A 27,449-nucleotide genomic window follows, 5' to 3' on the forward strand; every position below is an offset into this window, starting at 1 on the left:
TCTGTTCTTATGAACTTAATACTCTAGATGCATGCTGGATAGCGGTCGATGTGTGGAGTAATAGTAGTAGATGCAGAATCGTTTCGGTCTACTTGTCGCGGACGTGATGCCTATATACATGATCATACCTAGATATTTTCATAACTATGCTCAATTCTATCAATTGCTCGACAGTAATTCGTTTACCCACCGTAATATTTATGCTATCTTGAGAGAAGCCACTAGTGAAACCTATGGCCCCCGGGTCTATTTTCCATCATATTAATCTTCCAACACTTAGTTATTTCTATTGCCTTTTATTTTACTTTGCATCTTTATCATAAAAATACCAAAAATATTATCTTATCATATATATCAGATCTCACTCTCGTAAGTGACCGTTGAGGGATTGACAACCCCTTTATCGCGTTGGTTGCGCGGTTCTTATTTGTTTGTGTAGGTGTGAGGGACTCGTGCGTGATCTCCTACTGGATTGATACCTTGGTTCTCAAAAACTGACGGAAATACTTATGCTACTTTACTGCATCACCCTTTCCTATTCAAGGGAAAACCAACGCAATGCTCAAGAGGTAGCAGTCCTCTTCAGGAAGACTTCAATTTGTAGTGTGGGTGTTCAATGAATACCTTCCTCGCCTCTTGATCATGCAGGTAGTTTGAGAGGTAATCATCGGTGAACTGCTTTGAAAAGTACAGAAAACAAAGATATTCATAAATCGATGTCATAAATTTTGAAATGGCACAAGGGGTAAAAACAAGGTAAGAGAATTAGTACCATCCTATAGTTGACTGATGTCTTCTTCATTGTGCAAACAAAGATCTTACTGTTATTCGTCGCAAGTTTCTTCATCCTAACAATCTTTCTGAGTTTCTTGACTTGACTGATATTCATGGACATCTCATTTCCCCATATGCAAAATGGGTCGAACAGTGGGTCTAATCCTCTGACAGCAAGACCTACATGTGCAAGACCAAATTGTAAGAAACCTAAATATTAGAATGATTCCTGCAACTGCACAATAATGTGCTATTAGCGAAAGGACCATGCACGAGCAAACCTTGATGGTAAACCGCAGTGTCTCCCATTGTTTCCCTTCAACACATATAAGGAAGATCTTGATCAGGTTAACTGAGTGTTGCCATACTATCAGTAGAATATGAGTACAGCCAAATTCGATCTATTTCTCACATGCATAACAATACAAAATTGTACCCACAGCAAATGAAAATCAAATTATAGAATTGAACCAAACAGTTAAATGGACAGACCAAATGAACCAAAACAGTTAACTGAGCACGACATTGCAGAATAGAAACATGTACTAGAAGATAAGACAGTTAACAAAACAAAGAATGCTTGAGAACAGTATTACGAAATGTAGCAATTGTTGGACCAAACTGTTAACTGAACATCAGATTGCATATTAACATTACAGACGTCAAATCACTAGACGGCACTGGCGGTGGCCTCGAGAAAACATCACGAACTGTATTTTAAAGTAGACAACCGCGTAGCGGTTTCTACGGTGGCCTCGAAGACGAAGTGCTCCTCCAAGATCTGGCGGTCGGCACGCATGGCAGCCATAGCGACCTCGTGCGTGTGTGCGGCCGCGATTTGCTTCTCCGCTGCCAGATGCTACTGAGCTCCACGTTATACTGCATGCAAAATGGCTGTGGGTGGCACTTAATTGGAAGATGGGGCCAGTGATTTCAGCGGAAGGTGTCGCGCCGTCGGTCGGGGCATGTAGGACAGGGAAGGAGGAGGATGATGTGGGTGGGGTGTGGATTACTTGACCATATCGACGAGGCCGCACAGCAAGAAGAAGGGTCGGCGGCGAGGAGGCCGCGCAGCAAGAAGAAGGGTCACCGGCGAGGAGGCGGCACTGCAAGAAGAAGGGTCGCCGGTGAGGAGGCGGCGCTGCAAGAAGAAGGGTCACCGGCGAGGAGGCTGAACTACCAGTAAGCAGCAGTGAGGGTTTGAACTTGGAAAGCAAGGAGGAACAGTGGAAATGTGGCTTTTGGTGGAAGGGAGGGGCAGGGAGATAGATATATTCGCGGTGGCAGAAAAATTTCGCTCGGTGCCGCGAGAAACTGGCGCGCAAGTGTGGTTCAAGCACGGGCGGTGGACTGTAGACGGCGAAGCTTCCTGCGTAAGCCAGACAAGATGGTGCGCCAAGATATTTTATATCGCATCCCACATGATTCTTGCTAGTAAACTGTTTGTGGTATACTTGATTTTTTTCATTATGTTTTGAAATACAAAATGGTGTTACGGAGGGAAAGGATGGTGTTTGAATTGCTAGAGCATTTATGTACATTGAACATGAAACTACATGGGTGTCGTGTTTAAATTTGGAATTATTCCAGGTTCGTTTGGCATTTTTATGCATTAATTGAGTTTCTAGGCATTTAATGTGCATAATTCAAATTTGAACTACAAGCACATGCTCCAGTGGACCAATGTTTGTTGAAAAATCACATGTGTATCTTTGGGTGAATTTATAGGTCCCATGCAAGAAATGGGAATGAAATTCAAACATCTTGGCGTCATGGCTCGGCCGGGAACATTGAGAAACTTGGTTTTTAAATTCCTGTAAATTCAAAACTCGCCTGAAAATCATGAAACTTAGCATGGTGTCATTTCATGGCATCAACATGTTGTGGTAAAAAAATTGGCTGCATTTGGATAAGTTTTGGTATAAGCTTCTTGCAAACCGGAGCTTCTCTTGACAAGACTTGTGGTTCCCGAGGGGGACGTGTCACTTTGTGTGCGAAACAATATACGCTGCCTCTCCCCCTTGATTTTTTACAGAGGCAGCATAGAACTATATTAGTGCGGTGTTAAAATTTGGAATTATTCCGGGTTCGTTTGGACTTTTTTATACATTAATTGAATTCTTGGTCATTTAATGTGCATAATTCAAATTTGAACTACAAGCACATGCTCCAGTGCACCAAAGTTGGTTGAAAAATCACATGTGTGCCATTGGGTGAATTTGTAGGTCCCATGCAAGAAATGGGAATGGAATTCAAACATCTGGGCGTCGTGGCTTGGCCGGAAATATTGAGAAATTTGGTTTTTTAATTCCTGTAAATCCAAAACATGTCTGAAAATCATGAAACTTGGCATGGTGTCATGACATGGCACCAACATGCTGTGCTAAATTTTTTGGCCGAATTGGGACAAGGTTTGGTATAAGCTTCTTGCAAACCAGAGCTTCCCTCAAGAAGGCCCGTGGTTCCGAGAGGGAACGTGTCACCGCCGTGTGCGAAACGACATACACTACCTTCTCCCCCCTTGATTTTTTTACACATGCATCTTAGACCAAATAGGAGTTCCGTGCTAAATTTTGGAATTATTCCGGGTTCGTTTGGCCTTTTTATATATTAGTTGATTTTCTAGGCATTTAATGCACATAATTCAAATTTGAAGTACAAGCGCATGCTCCAGTGTGCAAAAGTTAGTTGGAAAATCATTTATGTGTACTTGGGCGAATTTCCAGGTCCCATGGAAGAAGTGGGAATGAAATTCAAACATCTGGGAACATCGAGAAACTTGGTTTTAAAATTCCAGTAAATCCAAAACTCGCCTGAAAATCATGAAACTTGGCATGGTGTCATGACATGGCACCAACATGTTGTGGTAAATTTTTTGTCCGATTTGTGTAGGCGCAGACATTAACAATCAAAAAAGTCATTTTGGAACAAGTCTTGTCACGTTACAAATCGAAAACACAAGTATTATTGAAACCGTGGGCGTTCTACTTACCATTTACGTGTTGCCACGCGTCCTCTTTTTTTATTGGCTACAGGGTGCCGTGCGGGGTAGCTATTTGAGTACGGGAGGCATGCGATCAGACCCCTGCGCGTGCTCATCGGGAGGAGAGTCCTTTGACCTCTATTCGTCGCCCACCTCCCTCCCAACGTCTCCATTAATGGCGCCCGAGCCCCTGTTTCATGGCGTGTCTATGTCTCACTCGACTGAGATTTAAGAGAGAAAAAAGAAAATCTGAAAAGATAGTTTTGCATGGATCTTGATGTAAGATCCGACGGACCTATATAGCATCGACTGCGAATTATAGCAAGATTGATGAATATAAGGACGATGATAGTGGATAATAATTGTCTTACATATTTAGGAAAATAATTAAAAAAGCCACATGCGGCAACGCCCGAAATACACAAGGGCAAAAGAAGAAGGAAGACAACGATCTGGCTCACTGATCTCTACTTTCTTGATGCGTTGCTGCAGGCTGCAGGAACTAGTCTCCACGGTGAGCGGCGATGAGCTCTTTCATGTCCTTAATACGCTGCTTGGCCGCATCCATGGATTCCTCCACCAGCCTTTGGCGCTCGATGCAGAGCATGTCATCTCGTCCATAAGTTTCTTGACGATGACGCCGGTCCTCTTCAATAAGACAGTGGTCTCCTCCTGTTGCTCCGCACATCCGACGATCTTCGCCCTCAGTAGGCCGCACTCGGCCCGGACCTTCGCATTGCCCTCACTTAGTTGCTGGATGACGCTGGTAGCCTGTTCAAACGAGGATTTCATGTCGTCCTGCAACCTCGCCCAGCCGGAGATCTGATCCATCTGGCTATGGACGATCGCATTCATGCGCTTGTAAGAGTCCTCGCCTGCCCGCGAGACATTTTACCAGGCCGCCAGGGCACGGGAGGACATCTTTGCTGCATTCGCGGCACGGCGGGACATCTCTGCTGCTTCCGCGGCACGGCCAGACCAGTCTGCTGCATCGACGGTGCGGCGGGACCTTTGTGCTGCTACGGCGGCGCTGCGGGACATGTCGGCTGCTTTCGCGGCGAGGCGGGACATCTCTCGTGCTTCCGCTTCCATGCTCGCCTCTCCCTTGTGGTAATCTCTCGACCCAGAACTCACGCTGGCCATGGCAGACGCAAGGGAACGATGATGAATGACTTGTTTGTTTTTGTGGATGAGGAGTTGAGGAGGAATGTGCAGTCATCTTGGAGTAGTAGTATTTATAACTGAGTACTAATACGCTCCTAAGTGGGAAACCGTTTATGTTTTGATCGGTGTGAACAGGTTTGCAATTAAATATAGCATGATAGTAGTAATTTGGAATGTGACGGGCGCAGGCTCAAAATTTATGGACGGTTCTATAATTTCTAAGTGCGGCACTATTCCCGGATGCCGTAACGTGGACACGCTTTCTCGGCCGTGTACATGGCGTTTGCACCATAGGGTGCAGCGCAATAAGCAATGTCAGCACACGTCTTGTTCCAACAACCGTGCTCGCTCATTATTACCATCGCGCACGCTTCTTTTAATTAGAATGTGTGCCCGTCTAGCGCACACATGTTGATCTATCTAATTGTTTCTGTTTTTTGTTGCTAATCACAAACAGTTCATCCGTGTGAAGTGTATGCCGCTAATCACAGACACTTTGATCTGGCTGACCGTTTCTGTTGTGTTGCCTAATCGCAAATAGTTAACCCTTCTGAAGCGTATGCCCTCAATCGCACACACCTTCATCTGGCTGCCCGTTTTTGTTGTTCCTCCTAATCACAAACAGTTCATCTGAGTGAACCGTATGCTGTATATCGCACACGCCTTCATCTGGCTGACTGTTTCTGTTCTTGTGTCTCATCGCAAACAGTTCATTGAACTGAACCGTATGCCCCTCATCGCACACGCAACTAAATTCTGAACCGTGTTTGATGCATCCGTCATCGCAAACATTTTGCATCTTTTTTGACAGTTTTTTTACATCACCGTTTGCGATTATTGCATCGCACACAGTTTCGTCGAAGGGTCTCTGATCGTAGTGTCGCGTTAGCAGCATCCTGCAGTAGTGGAATTACGTATGTTGTCATAACAGTTCTACCGATAAAGATCTTCGTAGAATATGTAGGAGTCAATATGGGCATCCAGGTTCCGCTATTGGTTATTGACCGGAGAGGTGTCTCGGTCATGTCTACATAGTTCTCAAACCTGTAGGGTCCGCATGCTTAACGTTCGTTGACGATATAGTGTTATATGAGTTATATGTTTTGGTGACCGAATGTTGTTCGGAGTCCCGGATGAGAACATGGACATGACGAGGAGTCTCGAAATGGTCGAGAGGTAAAGATTGATATATAGGACGATGGTATTTGGACACCGAAAGTGTTTTGGTACGTATCGGGAAGGAATCGAGTCACCGGAAGGGGTTCCGGGCACCCCCCCCCCCCCCCCCCCCCCGCCGGCAAGTTATGGGACTTATGGGCCAAAGGAGGGGACAGACCAGCCCACAAGGGGGCCGGTGCGCCCCCTCCCTTGTTTAGCCAGCCCTAGGGAAGGAAAAGGGGGGGCGCGCTTGGGAGGGACCCCAAGTAGGATTCCTCCTACTTGAGCGCCTCCTTTGGCTGCTCCTCCCTCCCTCCCACCTATATATATGTAGGAGGGGGGGCGCCTACCACACAACAGACAATTGCTTAGCCGTGTGCAGCGCCCCCTCCACCGTTTACGCCCCGGTCATATTTTCGTAGTGCTTAGGCGAAGCCCTACGGAGATCACTTCACCATCACCGTCACCACGCCGTCGTGCTATCGAAACTCATCTACTACCTCGCCATCTTACTGGATCAAGAAGGTGGAGGACGTCACCGAACTGAACATGTGCAGAACGCGGAGGTGTCGTGCGTTCAGTACTTGATCGGTTGGAACGCGAAGAAGTTGACTACATCAACCGCGTTGTTTAACGCTTCCACTTGCGGTCTACGAGGGTACGTAGACACACTCTCCCCCTCGTTGCTATGCATCTCCTTGGATAGATCATTGCCTGAGCATAGAAATTTTTTAGTTTTCCATGCAACGTTTCCCAACAGCAGGGATCCCAGGTATTTAGTCCGGTGGGGGTCTGGTAGAAAATAAAATTAGATTTTGACTTCGTTCAACGGTGGTGTGGTGATGGCATTGCCATCAACATGGTATATGTTCTCTCCTCCCTGCCTCATTCCGTTGATGATTATTCATATCTTTGCGAGGCGCATGTCTCCAGTTCCAGTTCTTCAGGTCTATCTTTTACTTTTGCATGTTTGCCTCGGCGGCGCTATCTTGTAGAGGACAATCGTGGTTGTGAGTCTTAGTTCTCGTGCTCCAGTTTTGGGTGAGGATGGTTGGCCAACCTCAGCCTCGTTGGAGAGGGCGTGAGATTTCTGTTCTCTGACTCGGTCTGGCTGGACCTGAGGCCTTATGCATGTTCTCTCCTGCGTTATATTCTCCAGGATGGCGATTTGCTATGCACATTAAAGCCATCGGGATCTTCTAATCTACATCAACAACTTCCTAACAACTGCTTCTACACGCTCCTGAGCTTCAACAAGTTTACTCTGCTAAGATGGAGGCCAAGAGGTGGCAATGAGCTTTGCTCATGGCGCACCGCCAGTGAATGCGGGAGGAAAAAGTGCTCGGCACTCAAAGACTTGTATGTGGTTCTCAATTCCTGTAAGGATGTTTTTTTGTAAGGGTCTGTGCTACTTAAAACATGGCCTTCAGCCTTTTCGCGAAAAAAGAGAATCCATTGACAATTTTTGAATTATTAGTTTTAGATTAATATCAGGATGACAACACTAGCATTATTAATTACATACAAGAAACTAAGCATGCATGAAAATCAAGAGAAAAATATCAACAACAAGACAATCGGAATATAAGTGTTGGTCAGGATGAATGCACTGTTCAGTGCTCACATGTTGAGATTTATCGGCTTGATGATTTATATAATTGTAGCAACTGTGTGGATCACCATCGCCAGGGGATGAATGCACTGGTGAGGTTGCTCGCCAGGGGATCACCATCGGTGTGGGTGGCTAGCTGGACCCAAGCAAGGGTGGTGGCAGCTGCTGGGAGAGCATGAGGGGCCGCAGGGCTGGCCGTGGAAGGATAGGTGGTGGCACAGTCGCTGGAAGGGGATGTTCTGGTGGCGGCTTGACGGAAGAGTGTGAGTCGTAGCATCTTGAATGATAGTTTCCTGTGGGCTTTGAATGGGCTTCTTTGTGGCCAAATCTTGCGCCCAACCCAAAAGATGGTGTCAGGGGCCAGCACCGAGCGGTAAGAACGAAACGGTATGTTCACTCGGCGGTGGGTACCGATCTATGCTGCATCAACGGCTGGAACAATTCGGATGACGTGGCTTCATGAGAAGGCAGGAAAATCATCTAGTGGGGTGCCTCTATTTAGATATAGAAGACTTGACCAACACTTGATCGGATGGCTATAGACTACCGATGTATGTTGCATCAACGGCTCGAACAATTCAGATGACGTGGCTTCATGAGAAGACAGAAAAATCATCTAGTGAAGTGCCCCTATTTAGATATAGAAGATAGGTCGCCTTGCATGATTCAAAAGGTATTGCAGACCAAGATAAATAATAATGGGCCTCGGGGCCTTTGAGAAGAAGTTGGTGAATCTTATTAAAGTAGAAAATAATTTCTGCTAAAATAAGATACTCCCCACCGTTTTTAAATATAAGTCTTTTTATAGATTACAATATGAACTACATATGGAGCAAAATGAGTAAATCTACACTTTAAAATTTGTCTATATACATATGCATGCAGTTTATATTGCCATCTCTAAAAAAACTTATCTTTAGGACGGAGGGGGTACATAATTAATTGCACCTCAATGAATGTAAAGATTTTTTTTGGAGGGAAGTAAATGTTTTTTTATTGCTACGATTTGAAAAATGAATGAGCATATATATCTTATCTAATTTATATGACAATATTTTCAGTATATTTCCTACTAACTTTGGTGAGTACTGAATACACATTTATTGTGCACCAAATATTTACAGATTTATCTCTATATATAGCCTGCATCTTTCTATGCATTCACACAAATATATCTGCAAAGATTTAGTTGTCAGCCTGAGCTAGAGCACCAACAATGGCAAAGCACACTACCCTCCTCCTCGTGGCAATAGTAGCCATCCTTCTCACTGCCACTGCCGCCACCCTGGCCAACGCCCCCGCCCCCGCAGCCAAAGCCGACAGCGTACGAAATGCTAGGGCGATATGGCTTCCCACCAGGCATCCTCCCGCAGGGAGTGCATGACTACGAGCTCCGACCGGACGGCTCCTTTGAGGTACACTTCTCCGATGAATGCAAACTTCGTATTGACGGCCAGTACAACATCCACTACAGCACTCGGGTTGCCGGGAACATAAAAAATGACACGATCAGCGGCCTCGAAGGCATTAAGGTGAAGGTATTTTTTGCGTGGATCAGCATACAGGATGTCGGCCGCGATGGCAATGAGCTTAGGCTGCATGCCGGGATCATATCCAAATCATTCCCGGTCGACGTTTTCTCCTCTAGCCCGAAATGTAACTGAGGCTCGACTGCAAGATCGACACAAGTGTCGCCACCCAGTCTGCCTCTTCGATCACGTCGCTTGACGTTTCCTTCATTCTTCATAGGATTGATGATGCACGTTGCTGTTTGTTTTGCAATCCCGTGCCATCTTACCAATTAATGTACTCCCATTGTAGTATGGGCTGAGACTAAATGATATAAAGAAGTGCCTTTTGTTCATGATTGCAATTTGTGAGATTTCAATTGACGAGGTGCTGGACAGTGAATGTATTATCTGATCAGAGAAGGCATGATGGTATTGTGGCACAAAAGAAACTTTCAGTTAATTAGCTCTCAACGTCATCTTAGGTATAATTGGATTTTTTCAAGTATCTTTTTTTGTGGGGACAATTTTAATCTAATAATCATGTCATGTCAGCATTGGAACGAGCCGAAGGCGCGCCGCCGTCATCGCCCCTCCCTCACCAGTCAGGCCAAAATTGTTGTATTGCAGTCGGAAAGTCATGGTTCTAAGGCCCCACATGACCAACACACCAGAACAGCAACCGCCACCTATGAAGAGAAGTATAGATCGAAAGGATCCAACGTGAAGACACACGAATGAAGATGAACACAGACTGGATCCATGCAGATCCACCAAACACTACCACCGACTGAATCTCATGAGATCTGCCGGAGACACACCACCACGTGCCCTTCGACGACGCTTGATGCATCACCAAAACGGGGGCTAGGCGGGGAGAATATTACTCCATCTTTAGGTGATACCGTCGCATCGTCTTCCTGAGGAAGACACAAACTCACAAAACCCCTAAAAATAGGGCAAGATCCCTCATGCCGTCAAGGGCCACGGTCCACCGCGCCTTCATATAGATATTGATAGATACTTGCGTATAGACACTGACAAACACATGTTGGTGTGTTACCTTGAAAAATTAAACATAGCACAAATTATATCGACATCTACAACATCAATTTCTAAAATATATGTCTGTACTGTATATATTTGATGGTGTATATTTCAGCACATGTTTCTGTAGACTTTGTCAAAAGTTTAACTTGGAATATATCTAGATCTTTAATTAATTTGAAATTGGGTAAGTAATATTTAATGCTTGCATGCAGTGGCGGAGCTTGGGGTTTTTTTCTTTAGAAAACGGTGTGATAATGGGCTAATTCAATTTCATTCCTAAATATGTTGCCAATTGGCAAGCGGTACATTTGTCGTTGTGGGCTGGTTGGGCAGCCGAGATTGGTATAGAATGTCCCGCCACAGGTTGCATGCCTCAAAGAAATGAGTTGATGAACCGTGTGAAGAGGGGTAAATCATATTCCGCGTGTAAGGCTGGGTGTGTCAACATAAACATGCATTTACCGTGATTACATGGGCCAGCCCACTCGAGACACGGTGTTGTTTCCTGCTTCTGGTGTTATGAATATCCCGGTTTAGTGGGGCTTTTCTGTTCTTCTTTTTTTTTTTCTCTGGCAAATTTATTTTGAATTTGTATTTTTCTGTTTATTAAAAAAATATTATCGATTTTCCATTTTCTATTTTGATTCGTGAACACCATTTAAATTATTATTTTTTTCAAATTATCAAATATTTTGAAACTCATGACATTTTTAAATGCTTCAACTAAAGTTGGAGATTTTTTTAGTTCATGAACATTAGTTTTTATAAATTGTTTAAGTTGATGAACATTTTTAAATATGCAATTAATTTCATATTGGCGTGCTTTTTCCAAATTTCATTATTTTTTAAAAGAAATGTGAATAGCTTTCGAAATTTCATGAACATTTTTAAAATTCTTGAATATATTAAAATTTGGCAATATTTTATAATTATTGAAAAAAATTGTGTATTGTTTTTAAAACTCAAGAACATTGTATAAAATATCATCACCATTTGTAAAAATTAACACAGTTGCAAGAAGAAGAAAAAAAATAAAAACCCGTTCAGCCCATCGCTAGCATATAATAATTGACCGAACAAACAACCCAAAGTCCGCAGAATGGTAAATGGTCTGGTTCACAACGCCAACATGATTTTGTGTTTGGTCAACGGCCCGATCCCTATGTGCGGAAGTCTCGGGAAATGTTTGATATCTGGCACAACTAAGGACCTATGGCAGTGCAACACTATTTGGCACCTGTACGTGACTACATGTACGATTTTATGGCCATTTTCATCGTCTTAGTTTCAAAGTTCTGCTTCCCCTTTGAACTCCTTTACTAGTAGGGACAACTATAATGTATGCAGTTTCGCAACAAAATAAAATATAATGCTTGTAGATATTAGTGTAAACAAAGGAGCCTACTCAGAAAAGGGGCACATGAGAAGAAATAATGGCAAAGAGCTGGCAGTATTAATGAGATCATCTGATAGCTCTAGCAAAGTCAAGTCATATGTACGCCGATCACCATACTAACCGTTGTTTTTTGTTTGAAGCCCAAAATTAGGTCTTGTAGAGTCACCATAATGGCCTTGGCCTCCATATTTCTTGCAGGCCGCTTCAAATCGGGCCTGCTAGCCTATAAATATGTAGGCTGGAGGGGTTCTGATATGGAGCAAACACCAAACCCAACCACTCGCGGAGGAGTGAAGTTTGATGTCATTTTCTTGCTCCTATATCCAGTCTTGCCAATAATTATGTCATTCGTACGCCTGCCACCTTAGAAACCTGGCAATAGCACAACCACTTTTGCACCAATTAAGAAGAGCATCCAGTAATGACAAATGTCGTGTGTCGCACCCATTTCCCAACCACGGCCGTCAATTCTCACCCTATTTCCTGTCGGAGCATTCCCTTTTGTGGGTATATAAACCGGCCCGCCCCCTCAGGGCGCCACTACTCACCCATCTTTGTCGTCGGCGCCACAACCACCCACATCTGCCATGTCGGGGCAGTGGAGCCCTCCTAGCGGATCTTTCCCCTGCCAGACCGAAGAGGACCGCGGCGAGAGAAAGTTCTGGGAGAGGGCCTGGTCGTGGACTAAGTGGGTCGAGGAGGATGTGCTCGACCAGGCGGAATCAACCCTTGGGATGGAGCGCTTCCCCGCCGCCCACCGCTACCTTGTCTTCATGACAACTACCACCTTGGCAGAAAGGGAAGCCGCACTCCTAGGGGTACAATGTTGTAGCTTACTCCCGCAATGGAGGCACACATGTGCTCATAGACCGCCTGACTACGGAAGTGGAAGAACCCGAAGAATCTCGTCTCTGAGATCACTTCCAAATATAGGAAGAGGCCGCACTAGATATTTATGGTTCAATAAATTAGTTGTATTTTCATTTCGTTAGTTGAAATCGTGCTAGTAAGCATTGTGGAAATCAAGTTTAAAGCAATCTTGAATTTTCTTCAATTGTTGTTGATGAAATGGGGAAGAGGAAGTTCTTATTAGCCCATGACAAATGAGTCCCACCAGCAACAATTTTTGGAAGGCTTTCTTTATAGTGGCTTTGAGTTCACAGACTCTAGAGCCATCATAATTTATAGCGATCGCATCAATAACGATTTTAAAGATCCAAAATATGGCGCATCTGCTAGAGTTGCTCTAAGCTAGCGAAGAAGAAACCAAAATTATTCAACCAGGCTCGGCAATAGGCTCCAACTGGTGATTCTTTGAGCCCACATCGTTGAAGGTAGGATGGAGATATCTGGAATACAAAAATTAGGAGATCTATAATATTAATTGATATGGCACATCATGAATGTTAGCTCAAAATGATGGACATGGGTAAGGGATGATGAACCGAAAATGAAAGAAAGTGAAGTCTCTCCAACACTTCAAACCAACTGGATTGTTCTGGATACATGCATGCTTATTCACGTTCTTTCATTTTCGACCTCCTCTTTTCATGGGTAACATAGGTTGCCCATAACACAAAGGGCAATAATTTTTAGTCTATAGTACTCTCTCTGTCCAATAATATAAGATCATTTTTGACACTACACTAGTGTAAAATATGCTCTTATATTATGGGACGGAGGGAATATATACTTGCATGTCTGCTCATGGGATTATGCCACTGGTTTAGAGATCGGTTGGACATAAACGACAAAATAGAAAAGATTTGAAAATCATGTCATGGGTCTCCTTTTTTTCTGCTGCACAAATTGTTGGTTGTACTCATGTCTGGTTCACAAAAGGCCAGCGTTTATAGTCAGAAAGGGGGAAACTGACAGTCCTTCCTAGGCTTTCTAGCTTGTCATACTATTTGGCCACACTGCCGGTGCCGAGCAATTTGGTGCGCCTAATGTGTGATGTGTGCCTTCATCGGTGGTTATGGTTAAAGCATGCATGCAGTACGTTGTACAAAATGGCTTTAGCATAAAACGCCAAGATATGTACCTTTTTTCTCCAACAACTGAAAGATGGCTAAAGATTGGTAGATAGTCAACGATTGGATGGTGTGTGCATGCATGTTGATTGGAACCTGGAAGCAGAATAGGAGAGACCAAGGCTATTATGAACACACATAAACTTTAAGCAATATTGAGTAACAAGCTAGGTTCATATGAACAGTTCATGAAGTATATTGTCCACTTGGCTTGATGTACTCCCTTGCTTCAAATGATCATTCACTACCACCGAATCACTTACTAGTGGCAGGCTGAAAAAACTTACCAGTAAGGCAGTAACGAGCAAGGTGCCCGCCACTATAACTCATCACTGGTACTACCTCTGTTCTGGTTTACTAGTCCCACTCATATTTTGTATCATACTTTGACCATGACTTTAACTAATACAATATAAGTTATACATTGCCAAAAAAACAATATCATTGAAAACTACATTCAAATACGAGTCTAACAATACAACTTTTTGTGGCATGCATTTACATTTTACTAGTCAATTATTTGGTCAAACTTTGACCACAATTACGATGGGGACTAATAAACCCAGACAGAGGTAGTACTTGAGTACAAGGGATGAGCTTCTTTTTGGTGCTCGTCACCGATAAGTTCGCAACTATGTGGGTTTCTGCAATAGCGAGTCCTGAAACTAGAGAATTTGTCTACTCTATATTGATCCTATGGCTGCATGGGAGTAAAGTTTTGTCGCAAGTGACTCCCAGGTGACTAGGTTTTCCCCTCTTGCTGGCGCTGGCACCAGTCAACCTTGCCTCCCATGGCCTCTGGGTCGTGGACGTGCAGAGGACCCGGGGCCCTCGCCGGGGGGAGGGACCCTGCTCTCGCTCTTGTTTGGTTCAGCATCTCGGTTGGGACTGTGTGGCGGCGACAATGTCCCCTGATAGGAATAATATCTCCCACACCCAATCCCCATCCCGATGGTGAGTCTAGCGTCGTTAGAAGGTGTGTGATGATGTGTCTCCATCGGATCTCGTGAAATTTGGTGCGGGTCTATGTTGGATCTGTTTGAATCAAATCTTTATTTGTCTTCGGTCGTGTGTTATAGGTTTGTTTAATCTGATCTACGCTTCTCTTCATCGGCGGTAGTTGATGTTCTGGTGTGTTGGCCCTGTGAGGTTTAGCATGATGACTTCTCAACTGTCTACTACAAGAAGCTTTGCCCAGCTCCAGCAAGAGGGGCGATGATGGTGGCACGCTTTTGGCTCGCTTTAGTGCACATAGTCATCACTGGGTGGTCCACGGACCTGATTGAAATTTTTGCAACTACTGGTGTTCTCAACCATGCCATATGATGAGTAGACTAACAGTTTCTTAATGAACAAAAGGTCCTAAGGGCATCTCCAACGCCGACCCCCAAAACGAACACGGTATCCATCCGCGTCCTGGTCGAGACCAGTCCACGGACAGTGATGCAAGAGCCGACTATCCAACGCTCTTACCTAAATGTCCACCTCTAGTTTTTTGGCAGAACATCTGTCTCTCGTGGTGTCCTCCATGGACATCGTTGGTAGGAGGACGAACGCTACCTGGCAGCGGAGGGATCTTGGGAGGACGGCTGCGTAGTCCAAGGAGGTAGGCGCGTTGGTGCGGGCAGCGAACGTCCTATGATGCTTGGGCAGCGGCTGGAAAGGTATACAACGACGTCGTTGGATGAGGAGGGTCCAGATGCAAATGAGGGGGAGGGGTAGGAGCGGAGTGGAAGAAAGTTTGACAGAGAGGGGATTTGAGTGGGCCGAGGGTGTCGGAATCCTATGTGGCGGTAGTCCGGACTCCCACAAACCACCCCCACCCCCCACACACACAGTTCGCCTCCGGTTTGCACGAAAACAGATGTCTGGACCGTTTCGCGGACCGATGGGGTACCGCTTTAGATGGCAAAAATGGTTCCGGACCGCTCGTTCCGGACGAATACAGGCGATATGAGGGTCCGCATTAGACATGCCCAAGTATTTCACCATTGGCGTAACGTGGAGGGAGTGCAACACAACATGTGGTTGGGCGTAGAAACTCGGTGGAATATAGTCACTCGCTTCAGAACAAATGCAAAATGATGGTATTTTTCAAGTTTTTCAACAGATGTTAGGCGCGAACAAACCATATATGAGAAGTCAGTACCAGTGAAGACCCTCGCTTTAAATCTCGTCTTTCCAAGGACGACGTGTACCGGCCGGACGCGCTAGTGCAAATGTACCATCGATCGATCGGCCGGTTGTTGTCGGGGCCGTGCACATAGAGACACGCGCCAGCTGACCGATCAATCTCTGACCAGTGAAGACCGTATCCATGCTGGTTGGTCCCGGGCCAAACATCCATGCCATGGTACCATCGATCGGCTTTCTGTGATCCTATCTATATCTATATATAATAACCAGCAAGCGGAAACGATTTCTTCAGGTACTTCTTGTTACTTGCTATATATATTTCAGCTAAGCCTGAAGCTTCGATTTTAAGGAGAGAGAGAGAGAGAGAGAGAACGGCTTTGCAGGAGGAGAAGACGGCAACGGCGCAAGGCATAGCTGGAGTCGCTTCTTCTATGCTTTCGCTCCACATGGCGTTGCTCCTCGGAGTCATCTTCGCCTCCATCCTTACAAGTAAGTCATCTCTCTCTCTCTCTCTCTCTCTCTCTCTCTCTCTCTCTCTCTGGGCTGCAGCGCCTAAGGATTAACTTGTGATCCTTAGAAGTAACTACTGTTCGCACATACGCAACACGTACTGAATCCACTCCCATAGAAAGACCTTGCACAATCCTTATTCATCACAAATTGACAAGTGCATGCGCCCCTCTTTCTTCAAGGTACTGGAAGAGTAATTCTCTGGGCCTTTGCATCTCTTGATTCATGCATGCAAGCAAATTTCACAGGAGAAAGCAGGAAAAATTCAACAGAAGCCAAACAAAGTTTGAAAGACATAAGATTTCAAAGAGCACACGCCTCCACCCATGCATGCAAAGCCATGGCGAAGAGAGCTCGTCGACATCCACTTGATATCCACTCACCCTAAAGCTGCGAGAACGGCCCCCCACCACCCGTGCTTTCTCTCTTTGTCCCGTGGACCAACACTGGATTAAGATATTTTTCATATTTTTTATGGGATATTTTTCGTACCGAATATGACGTTGTTTCAGTCAACGGCCTCATCTACAATATAGCTTTTGTAATGCAAGAATATTCTGATTTTAAACAGCATTTCATGTTTTCACAATTTACTTATAACAAACCAACTGTGATTAGTCAACACACTATGCACCGAGAGAACTGTGGGAAATTGTTCATTTTATTTGCGGCAGGAACTTCACAACAATGATAATGCGAACATGCTCCACCACACGTCCACACATGCCACACCTACACGAGCAGGGCTCCCAACCACCCGCTAGAGCTGACGGACCGGACCATGGACAAATAACCTGAATGTCGGTTAATTCACAACGAACACAATCTGCACGCACAAATTTGAGCATCGAACACAATACTGTGAGGGAGTCGCTAGAAGACAGCCGCCTCGAAATTCAAAGGGGCAAGTCGATTTCTAACTTTCTATTTCAACCGTTGGATTAAGATCCAACTTCCAGGGCTTCATCTTCAACCTCGAAACGGTATGACATTGTTTCACTTCTTTCTCACTTTACGTTCGATCTTTCTCTTCCCCGACCGCCCCCATGGACCACCAGCTAGACCATCCACCACTGCCAGCGGCTGGCGGTGCTCCTGCGCCAGCCTCGCCGCCCTGACGTCCCCTCAACCATTGTCCACCGTCGGCTATCGCCGCCACCGGCCATCCCTCTAGCCCTGGCGATGGCCTGTTTTTTTCGGTGAACCGGCACCACCCCCCACACCCCTAAGATAGATGTTGGGGTCGCCTGCCATCCTAAGATAGACACAGTCCGAGGAGCACTTTTATACTTTTTTTGAGAAATTTATAAAATGAACACCAGATATAATAAAAATTACATCCCGGTTCATAGACTACCTGTAACGATTGCACATAAGCGAGCCGAAGACGTGTCGCCGTTGTCGCCCCTTGCTTGACTTTATATGCTTTGAAACTGTATTTTTCAGAGGGAAGGGGTGGGGGGGGGCGTTATTTTTTGACCCTTAGTTTCTCGCCTGGGGCGTCGGCTAATCCTGGCTCCGCCACTGGACACATAGGACTTCTCTGATGTGCTTCTTCCTTCCCTCCGGTGAGCTCCTTCCATCTCTCCGGGTGTTCCTTCCATCACGTGAAATTCGACTGACCCAATTTCTAAATTCAGGCGACCTACATATAGCTACTATGAAACTATGATGAGTTGTAGTGACGGGCATAAAACCATTACAACACGCCCACAAGATAGGACACTCCAACCTATCAGGCTACCCACAAGCGCGCGCGCGCACACAGCTTGTCATACAATGGACATTGTTGAGATTGCCTACAATATCATCGTCATCACCTCTCCCCGAGCAACCAACTCCGACTTCACCGTGGACGAGCTACCAAGAGCACACACAACTAGCAACATGCAAGAACCCTCGTGGGCTATGCCAAACAATCAGCCGAACACTTCGAGGACCAAACAGCTCCGACTTCGGTCACAGTCTCCTAGGAGAGAGAAGCACACCTTACAGAAACATAGCCAGACTTGCCCATCACAAAGCATCGTTGCCGCCGCATCGCCTCGTGACACTACTGCTCCAACTTCGTACTCAGAGGCATGCCGAACGGTCGACCACAAGGACATGCCATGACTTTTGTTTATTTTGCCACAATCATCAATGCCACAAAAATGCACACTCTTTTAAGACACATTGTAGAAATGCCCTTCCAAATCTGTAACTCTCGTCAGAACTGAATTAAGAGTTACAACAGCTTCCAAATCAGTTGCAGCAGCTTCAACAAAAACTTGCGTGATGCGTGATAGTCTAGCTGACACGTACCATCACCCTGTCTGTGTCTGGCGAAATGTATATAGCTAGCTGATAAATAGAACCGTGTGCATATGGATATGCCATATTTGTGTGCTTGTGCATATAAGTATATATATGCGGCTATGCCAAGTGCCTTTAATTAGTCGAACCATGTACATACATATATATATGCGTTCATATCTCCTTGGAATTTTGCATTCTGTACGATTGAGATGGACGGAGTACGAAGTGGACTATGTAGCGACCGTGTTGCAGACGTTGGAACAGAAATTTTTATTTGTTTTTTTTTTCGAATTTCCAATACACTTGCATGCAGTCAGTGAAATGTTGTGAGATTTTTTTTGTGTAGTCAGTGAAAGGTGTTTTTTGTCTTTTGCAAAAAAAAAGTCAAGGCTCTGCCACTGGCTGCTAATGCAGCGAGTACTCTTTTTTTGGACTAGCCAAGAAGTGCATGCTGAGTGGGCCTTAGAAAAGAAGTGCATTGTGCTCCGGGTGGGCCGTAAAGCACTAGTATAGTGGTATAGTCAAGTAGTCAACTATTATGTTCTCCACCCCTAAAAAATTATGTTTTCTAACAATGTGTAGAACATTCCTCCATAAAGAAAAGTTAGATATATGTACCAATCAAAGACACTATCAGATACTACCTTCGTCTTGGTTTATTGATCCCTTAATACTTTGTGTCAAATTTTGGACGTGGATTTAATTAATAATATATTAATACATGTCACACAGAAAAGTATCATTGGAAACTATGTTCAAATACGAATCATACGATATATTTTTATGACATGTATTAACATTTTTTTAATTGAATATATGGTCAAATTTTGACATAAAATACGAATAGGACTAATAAACCAGGACAGACGTAGTAATGAAAAAACCAGCACAAATTAGGAACTGGCAGGTGTACATCCAACCAAAATGTCAGTGATGGGTTGATAGCGGCCTGCCTCCAAACTAAGACAAGAATAGGGTCGAAAAGGAATTTCGAACCGTGTCGACCTTCCCGCCATTTTGTGGATGCTTCCTCCTATGGTTGCATGCATGCGTCGTGAACAATCCACCGTCCGTATCCTACCATTTCTCAATTGCCGCCAACAGAATGATAGCTAACAATCAAAGTTAACGGATCCTTCTAAGCGATGCCAATGTTACGGTGCACAATATTATGATTGTTCCTTCATTGCTTCTCTCTGCACTCTACTACTACACACGCACGGTTTGGGTCTGTATAAATCGACTGAGCAGCGATCGAGCAATTCATCCACGCATATACACAAGTGCACACATATAGATATTCACTCTTCAACAGTGGTTACAATTTGGCACGTTCTAGTGTGCCGTACAAATCGGTAACGTACGATGGGGTATACTTGTGCAGGAGCGGCCTCGGTGGGCGTGTGCTACGGCATGAGCGCCAACAACCTGCCGCCCCCGAGCACCGTCGTCGGCATGCTCCGGGACAACGGCTTCAACTCTGTGCGCCTCTACGCGCCGGACAGTGACGCGCTGGCGGCACTCGCCGGCACCGGCATCGGCGTCATCGTCGGTGCTCCCAACTACGTGCTCCCCGAGATGGCCTCCAGCGCGTCCGCGGCTTCTGCGTGGGTCCGCGCCAATATCGCGGCACACCCAGATGTGTCCTTCCGGTACATCACCGTGGGCAACGAGGTGGCCGGCAGCGACACGCAGTACCTGGTCCCAGCGATGGAGAACATGCACGGCGCGCTGGCCGCGGCCGGGCTGGGAGACGCCGTCAAGGTCACGACGGCGATATCGCAGGCCACCATCGCCGTGCACGTGCCGCCGTCGGCCGGCGAGTTCGCTGACGAGTCCAAGCCGTTCCTGCTCCCCGTGCTGCAGTTCCTGGAGCGCACCGGCGCGCCGCTCCTCGCCAACCTGTACCCGTACTTCGTCTACACGTACAAGGCCGCCGGCGACATGGACGTGAGCTTCATGCTGTTCACGGCGGCGGGGACGGTGGTGCAGGACGGCGAGTACGGGTACCAGAACATGTTCGACGCGAGCGTGGACGCGGTGCACGCGGCGGTGGAGCGGCTCGGGGTGAGCGGCGTGGACGTGGTGGTGTCGGAGACCGGGTGGCCGTCGGCGGGCGGCGAGGAGGCGTCGGTGGAGAACGCGAGGACGTACAACCAGAACCTGGTGAGCCACGTGGGGAAGGGCACGCCGCGGCGGCCGTGGAAGGTGGAGACGTACGTGTTCTCCATGTTCAACGAGAACCTCAAAGAGGCCGGCGTGGAGCAGAACTGGGGGCTGTTCTACCCCAGCACCGATAGGGTCTACCCCATCACCTTCGGCAAGTGAACTTGATTCAGTTCATGCGTCGTCCATCCATGTACGCGGCTATGGTCATAGACCGATAGACGTGTATATACAGTATATATATTTATTGAGTGTGTATTTGTGTGGCTGATTTTTTAACATTTGATTTAATTTAAAGTCAATTACACCACGGGTGCCTGAACTTGGCAAGAAAAATCAGTTTGGTGCTAAAACTTAGGCATATATTGAACCGGTGACAAAAGTTGGCATATGCGTGCATCTACGGTGCTAATCATGTTTATATACGCATGGTTGCTGATGAGGCACGCCAACATTGCACGGGACCTAGTGTTAGTGACCGGAAGGCGGGAAAAAGGTCGTGTAGCCTGTTTTTTTACAGAAAACATCCTGGAATTATTTTTTCTTCACAAAAAAGCCCCTGACTGAATACAAATCTTGGAAAAATATTTTTTTTACCCGCAAAAAAAAAGAAACGTAACTACATCTCTATGACCCTTGGGCCCCACCCATCAGGAAACGGTACAAAAGGATATTAATATCCAAAACGAAGTGCCGTTTCGAACCAGCGACCTCAAGACAATAAAACAATCATGCTGGCCACAACACCAAAGCCACGTCGATGTCTATACGGTTCACGCACATGCAGCTTAAATGACCTGGAGCGACCGCGCCCCATTTTGCACACCATAGTTTTTCCAATTGATAAATACTATTATAATTCATATTTGTTATTTTAGTTTTATAAATATTTTTCCAAGTAATACATAAATATTTTTTAGAATTACATGAACATTGTTTTCAATAATTAATATTTCTCATAAACTAAACACATGAATATTTTTTAATGCATGAATACAGCCTAAAAATACTTGAATACATGAATATACTTCTGAATAAATTAGTAATATTTCTATGATTCATGAAATTATTATAATTCATAAATACTATTATAATTCATTAATACTATTTTAATTGTATAGATATTTTGAAATAACACTTTCATATATTTTTAGAATTTCAGGAATATTCGTTTACATAAGAACAGTTTTTTTAATTACATGAACATTATTTTAAATAAGAATATTGTTTATAATTACATACAAAATAATTTAGACAACAATGTTTTCAGAATTACATAAACATTATTTTATTTGTATGTATTTTTTGCGGCTTTATATATATTATTTATAATTTTTAAAAAATAACACGTGAAAAATGGGCTGCAGTTACTGCAGCCGAATTAAGCCGTTTGGGCAGCCGACCAGATGGGATCAGGTCTTTGGTTCGAACCTGTGAGGCACAATATTTTGCATATCAATTTGATCTTTGTAATGTATTCTGCAGGATGGGACCCAAAGGTCATAGAGATGTTTAGTGACGTCTCAGGTTGTTATTAAAGAAAAATCAAGGGTCTCTTTTGTGCGAAAAATAAATTTTTCCATCGCACACGCCCTCGCCTGTGCGGCCCAGTCACTGACACTGGGGCCCACATGGCAGTCTTGTTAGGGTGAGGTCACGTATATAACTATCCCCTGTTGACACCAAGCTAGACTTGGTGCGATGGTTAGCATTGCCATCTTCGTAGTGCGATGTCGTGGTGCGAACCATATCGCACCTCTTTTTCGACATATACTAGTACAAATGCCTGTGCGTTGCACCAGGCTAGAAATGAAATATAACCTGCTCTACGTGTCATTATGCAACATTAGTAACCCAATTTATACAAATGTACAAATAAGTTTACATTAAGTATTTCTTTTTGTACGATGAAATTTGAACGTACCCTAACAATGTTTGTCATTACCTATTTCAGCTCCGCACTTTAATTTCATTTGTAATTTTTTTGCACTATTTTGCGGGCTTTGTCCATTGACATTTGGCCTACGTATTAAGCCTAGCCTAAACTGCACCGTTGCCAGCTGAGCTCCTCATCTCGTCTCGTGCCTCTTCTCGTCTGCGAGCACCAGTTTCTCAAAAAAAAAAAACTCGTCTTGTGCCTCTTCCTTCCCCGATCCCAAATTAATCCCCATTCGCCAACCTAGCTGAACTGAATGCTAGAAAAAACCAACTGAAAGCCCCAAAACAAAAACACAAAAGCACATGGCAGTAACTCTTAATGGGTTCTAGAAACATGCCATGGCAGTAACTCTTGTATGTAATCTTATGTAAATTATGTTCCATTTGTTGTTCATAGAACCCAATAAAGGTCCCGTAAATGTACGCAAGACAACAGCTGGCTTGTTTTTTATAGTATGTATTACTGGACATTTCTACTGACGCTAGTACATAGACTTGTTCTAACTTTTGCATCAGTGTTGCTCTACTGTATAAAAACTACGCTGAACTCCATAGATTTCTGAGCGAACTTGAATCAACATAAGGGAATATCAAAATGATATCCGAATTCATGCATTGTTACGGAAAATGAATATAGCCAAAATGGAGATCATTATCAATATAAGGTGCTCATTATCACAACAGTACATGCTTTAACCTGTCAAATATGTACTGTCATAAACAAAGAAAAAAAATGTATTTGATTTGCCATGGAACTGCTTGAAATCCAAGATATGGATGATGGTGCAGCACACAAATCAAATCAGCATCACAGCTTAAACCGAGGTCTGTCTACGATCAGTCTGAAACTCGACTCGATAGGCTCAATATACACAATGAAACAAGTTTCAGTGAGATTCTCAGATTCACACAGGAAAGTTCCTTTGAACTTTAACTGAAAAAAGGATCAAAGTTGAACATGAACTGGGAAAACATTCTAAAAGTTCAGACTGGGCATGCTAGTCTGCTGCTGTTGAAAACTGCCTGTATAACCAGGCCAGAAACAACAACTAAAACAGGGGATTACATGCAGTGATTAGCTTTCATAAAGGGGATAAATACCTCTGGTGTAGCCGCTGCAGGCGCCATTTGTACGGCTCGACCGATGTTCTTGAGATAATGTCGAGCTAGATGGGGATGGAGGTGATGGCAATGGACCATGATCTATCTAATTATCTGATTTTGGCACAATCGATTCAAAACACTCAGAAACTGGAGTACATGTTGACATAGTTGGTGACATAGGTGATGGCTCCAGAACACTTGATTCAGAAATTTTTGCTTTTTTTGAAGGTCGGTTATCAAAGTCCTCTTCAATGTTCTGTGTAATATTAAGTTACAGTGTTGTCATCTATTTTCTGCAATCACAACAAAAATAAAAGGTAAACCTCCAACCGTTAGAAGCATCATCTGACAGTAGCTTTGTTTAAAGGAGAGATAAAAATTACAATCCAGTATGTAGAAGGCAAAAGTATATAGAGATAAAAATTACCAATACATATGTGCATGTTTAAAAATTCTAGAATGAGAAAGTAAATCATATCAGCAAATGTGGTCTACCACACATCATAAAGGAACTCAGTTGATTAAGTAGCTATATATGCGCATGTCAAACTATTCTAGGCTGCAAAACCATAAAAAAAACAGGAAAGATCAAGACACACATTATGATCCATTACATGAGAAGTAATATGATCTTTTTGACATTTCATTTATCCTACATCTTTGTGAGAGCCGCGGACTCAGCGCAGAACCTAAAAAAAATTCCTACATTTACATTCTCAAACAGAACTGCATTTTTCTAGTTGTCAAAATACGGTGAGCAGTAATTTTCGTAAACATCATGCCCTGTTGAATATAATTGAGACCCGTCCATCACTTATTTGTGAACTACTTTTGTTCTGGCCACCTATGTACTGAACTACTAAACACTCCTTACGAATTTACTCTGCTTCTTTCAAGTACAAACAGAATCCATCTATGTGGGAGTGCATGATGTGTTGCTTGTAAGTGAAATATAGTCTACTGTCGGCAGTAGCTATATTTGCTGTAGTAAACTGGCGATTTGACAAACATACGAGACCCATCAGATGCTTCAAAAGTACCTGAACCAAAGTAGGTCTAGGTGACGGCTGATGGTCTTCCGGCAAAATCGGCGGAGGTGGTGGCAGATTGTCTTGTGGCGAAGTCGACGGAGATGATAGCGGTGAAGTCAAAGGAGACGACGGCTGCGAAGTCGACAGATATAGTATAAGACAATCATAAATTCGGCAAGGAGGAAGATCAGGGAATAGTAATGCGAATTATGCCACTATATATTTTAAAATGCACTGTTACCTAAAAAAGCAGTCCTATTTGTTCTTAGTTCTTTGAGTTGGACTTTTAGACCTGGCATTTGATTTCTTGCATGGCTGATAACTGTGATGATTGTGATTCTTGGCAATTATAGTTTACTTCTCAGCTTGAAGAATATGGTCTCATCTTTTAAGTATAACCTTAATGTTCCTCACTATGCAATGATCCCAAAATATATACGAAAATAAACATGTACTTCATGCTCTTCTAAATTTTCTTTCCCTGACAGAAGGGAAAACACCCAGCTTCTATTAGATAAAACAAAGTATTACAAGGTATATATGGAGAAAAGTGTCGCAGTAATAGACGCATTGTACATGTACCAGGGCTCACATATGCAAACTAATATGAAGGGGATTCATACCTCCGGTGTAGTTGCCACAGGCAACATTGGACGGCTCAACGGATGTTCATCACTCATCTTAAGGGCCTGAAAAAAAAATCAACTCCAAATCAGAATAAGCTTTTTGCAGACGGACATCAGTGTTGACTAAATCATATCTGTGAAAAAAAATAGCTGATCATTCTTTTATTCTCTCAAGTGGCACCAGGCACTTAATTGTACTGAAAAATATGCAGTTCAAATTAAGTGAAGCAAGTTCATACAATAATTAGAAGGTTCTGTACAGTTCTCTGTTTCAAATTGTTATTCTTGTGATGCGGCAAAGAAATTCTCCTACAATTGCAAAAATCATTATTCATAGTTTAATAGTAATAATGTTCAGGCAGGCACAAATTTAGGAAAAATACCACATGAATCTGAATTGAACCGTACATGATTCACAATCGCATCTAAGTACAAAACCAACAGTGGTCCTCCATCTAAGCAATCCATGAGTACACTTGATCTCAAGATTACTAACTAAAACCAAGTCTCGCAACAATAAGAGAAGAAGACCATGACCACCAGTATCAAGTGCTGAAGAATCGTATTAGGTGTTTTACAATTACAGATAGTCGATGAGCAGTAAAGTGGAAGCAAAGAGGCAACCAAAGCTTGCTATTCAGCTCATCTCCAGCAAAAGCGGCAGCAAGGTGGCGTCAGTGACGGTCAGGTCAAGTTTTGACGAACTTCAGGCTCTACCGCGCCGTGGCGTAGCTTCGAGGGGATACATACCTCTCGTGTAGCCACCACAGGACTCGGCGGGCATTCTTGTTCCTCCGGCGAACTTGGCGGCGACATTGGATGTTTGGTCAAAAATTGCAATTTTGATAGGATGATGGAGATTATGGTCGAAGGGCAAAACCTGATGGAGATTCCGGCCGAGGACCCTTGCTTCTTATAGCAGCCAATCAAATCCGGGTCGGGCACTACATCAATTTGTGTTGGAGAAGGACACAGCCGGCCTCCAATTTTCCATCCAAATCACGATAGGAGCAGCGGAGGTTGAGAAGGATACAACGTAAGAGGCCAGAGAGGACTGGCGGCCGGCGCTGGCGGCCGGCGTACCATCCTCCATGAACGACCACGGCGTCCGCCTTCTCCTCCGCCTCGGCTGTAGCCGTGCAGCAAGCCCACGGCGTCCGCCTTCTCCTCCGCCTCGTCTGTAGCCGCACCCATGGCGTCCGCCTTCTCCTCCGCCGCGGCTAGCCGTCCGACGAAGGCGCCGCCCCTCACCTGCTCGTGCTCCGCCGTCGCTGCCGTCGCTGGAAAGGGAGGAGTTTTGGATAAGATGAATCAGGGACCGCGGACTGAATATCGAACAAACGTAGGGTCTTTTTTGTAAAATTGAAGCGTTTTCCCAGATTCGCTAAAGAAAGGACTGCGGGTTCTATTTTCAAAAAGCAAAGGTTTTTTTAAAAAAACGCCGCGACGGTGAGCCTGACAGACTCAACCCGTCCTTTATTATTAGGGAAAGATTAATATCTCTTCCAATTGTTTACTGACGGTGGGCCCCAATGATCATAGAGACTTTGTTAAGTTTCACGGTATTTTTGCAAGATTTGGTATTCATTCAGGGGCTTTTCTATGAAGAAAAAAAATACCAGGGTGGAGATATTAATCTTTCCCTAATAATAAAGCACGGGTTGAGTTTGTCAGGTTCACCGTCGCGGCGTTTTTTTTTTTTAAAACCTTTGCTTTTTGAAAATAGAGACTTTGTTAAGTTTCACGGTATTTTTGCAAGATTTGGTATTCATTCAGGGGCTTTTCTATGAAGAAAAAAAATGCCAGGGTGCTTTCCGCAAAAACCAGGCCAGAAGCCCTCCTCCCCGCCTTCCAGTCACCGACGCCGGGTCCGGCGCCACGTTAGCGTTCCTCGTCAGCGCACTGTGCATATACAAACGTGATTAGCACCGTAGATGCACGCCCAAGCCAAGTTCTATCACC

General features: G+C 44.4%; 2 protein-coding genes across 6 annotated transcripts; one reads left to right on the plus strand and one right to left on the minus strand.

Annotated features, from left to right (window-relative positions):
* The first annotated feature begins 15,919 nt into the window (after positions 1-15,919).
* Positions 15,920-21,107, plus strand: LOC109784508 (lichenase-2). 2 transcript variants are annotated; one of them, XM_040385832.3, is made up of 3 exons: positions 15,920-16,303; positions 16,507-17,307; positions 20,007-21,107. In XM_040385832.3, exon 3 carries the CDS (start codon positions 20,036-20,038, stop codon positions 20,948-20,950), a length of 915 nt encoding a protein of 304 aa, XP_040241766.1. In that variant the 5' UTR covers positions 15,920-16,303; positions 16,507-17,307; positions 20,007-20,035; the 3' UTR covers positions 20,951-21,107. The 2 variants fall into 2 exon arrangements, with proteins under 2 accessions (XP_040241766.1, XP_045089830.1); XM_045233895.2 differs by lacking the exon at positions 16,507-17,307 and having other exon boundaries at positions 15,984-16,031; positions 16,139-16,303.
* Positions 21,108-23,595: 2,488 nt separating this feature from the next.
* On the minus strand, positions 23,596-26,827 carry LOC109784509 (uncharacterized). 4 transcript variants are annotated; one of them, XR_002237887.4, is made up of 4 exons: positions 26,368-26,827; positions 25,485-26,289; positions 24,871-24,993; positions 23,596-24,123 (listed from the first exon to the last, which is right to left on the minus strand). XR_002237887.4 is itself a non-coding variant. In XM_020343108.4 (4 exons), the coding sequence occupies exons 1-4, from the start codon at positions 26,301-26,303 to the stop codon at positions 24,097-24,099; spliced, it is 282 nt and encodes a 93-aa protein (XP_020198697.1). In that variant the 5' UTR covers positions 26,304-26,824; the 3' UTR covers positions 23,596-24,096. The 4 variants fall into 4 exon arrangements, 1 of the variants encoding a protein (XP_020198697.1); XR_012205698.1 differs by having other exon boundaries at positions 25,485-25,550; positions 25,727-26,826; XR_002237888.4 differs by having other exon boundaries at positions 25,485-25,550; positions 26,112-26,823.
* Positions 26,828-27,449: the final 622 nt, after the last annotated feature.

Source organism: Aegilops tauschii, chromosome 3 (assembly GCF_002575655.3).
Source record: "Aegilops tauschii subsp. strangulata cultivar AL8/78 chromosome 3, Aet v6.0, whole genome shotgun sequence".
NCBI lineage: Eukaryota > Viridiplantae > Streptophyta > Magnoliopsida > Poales > Poaceae > Aegilops > Aegilops tauschii.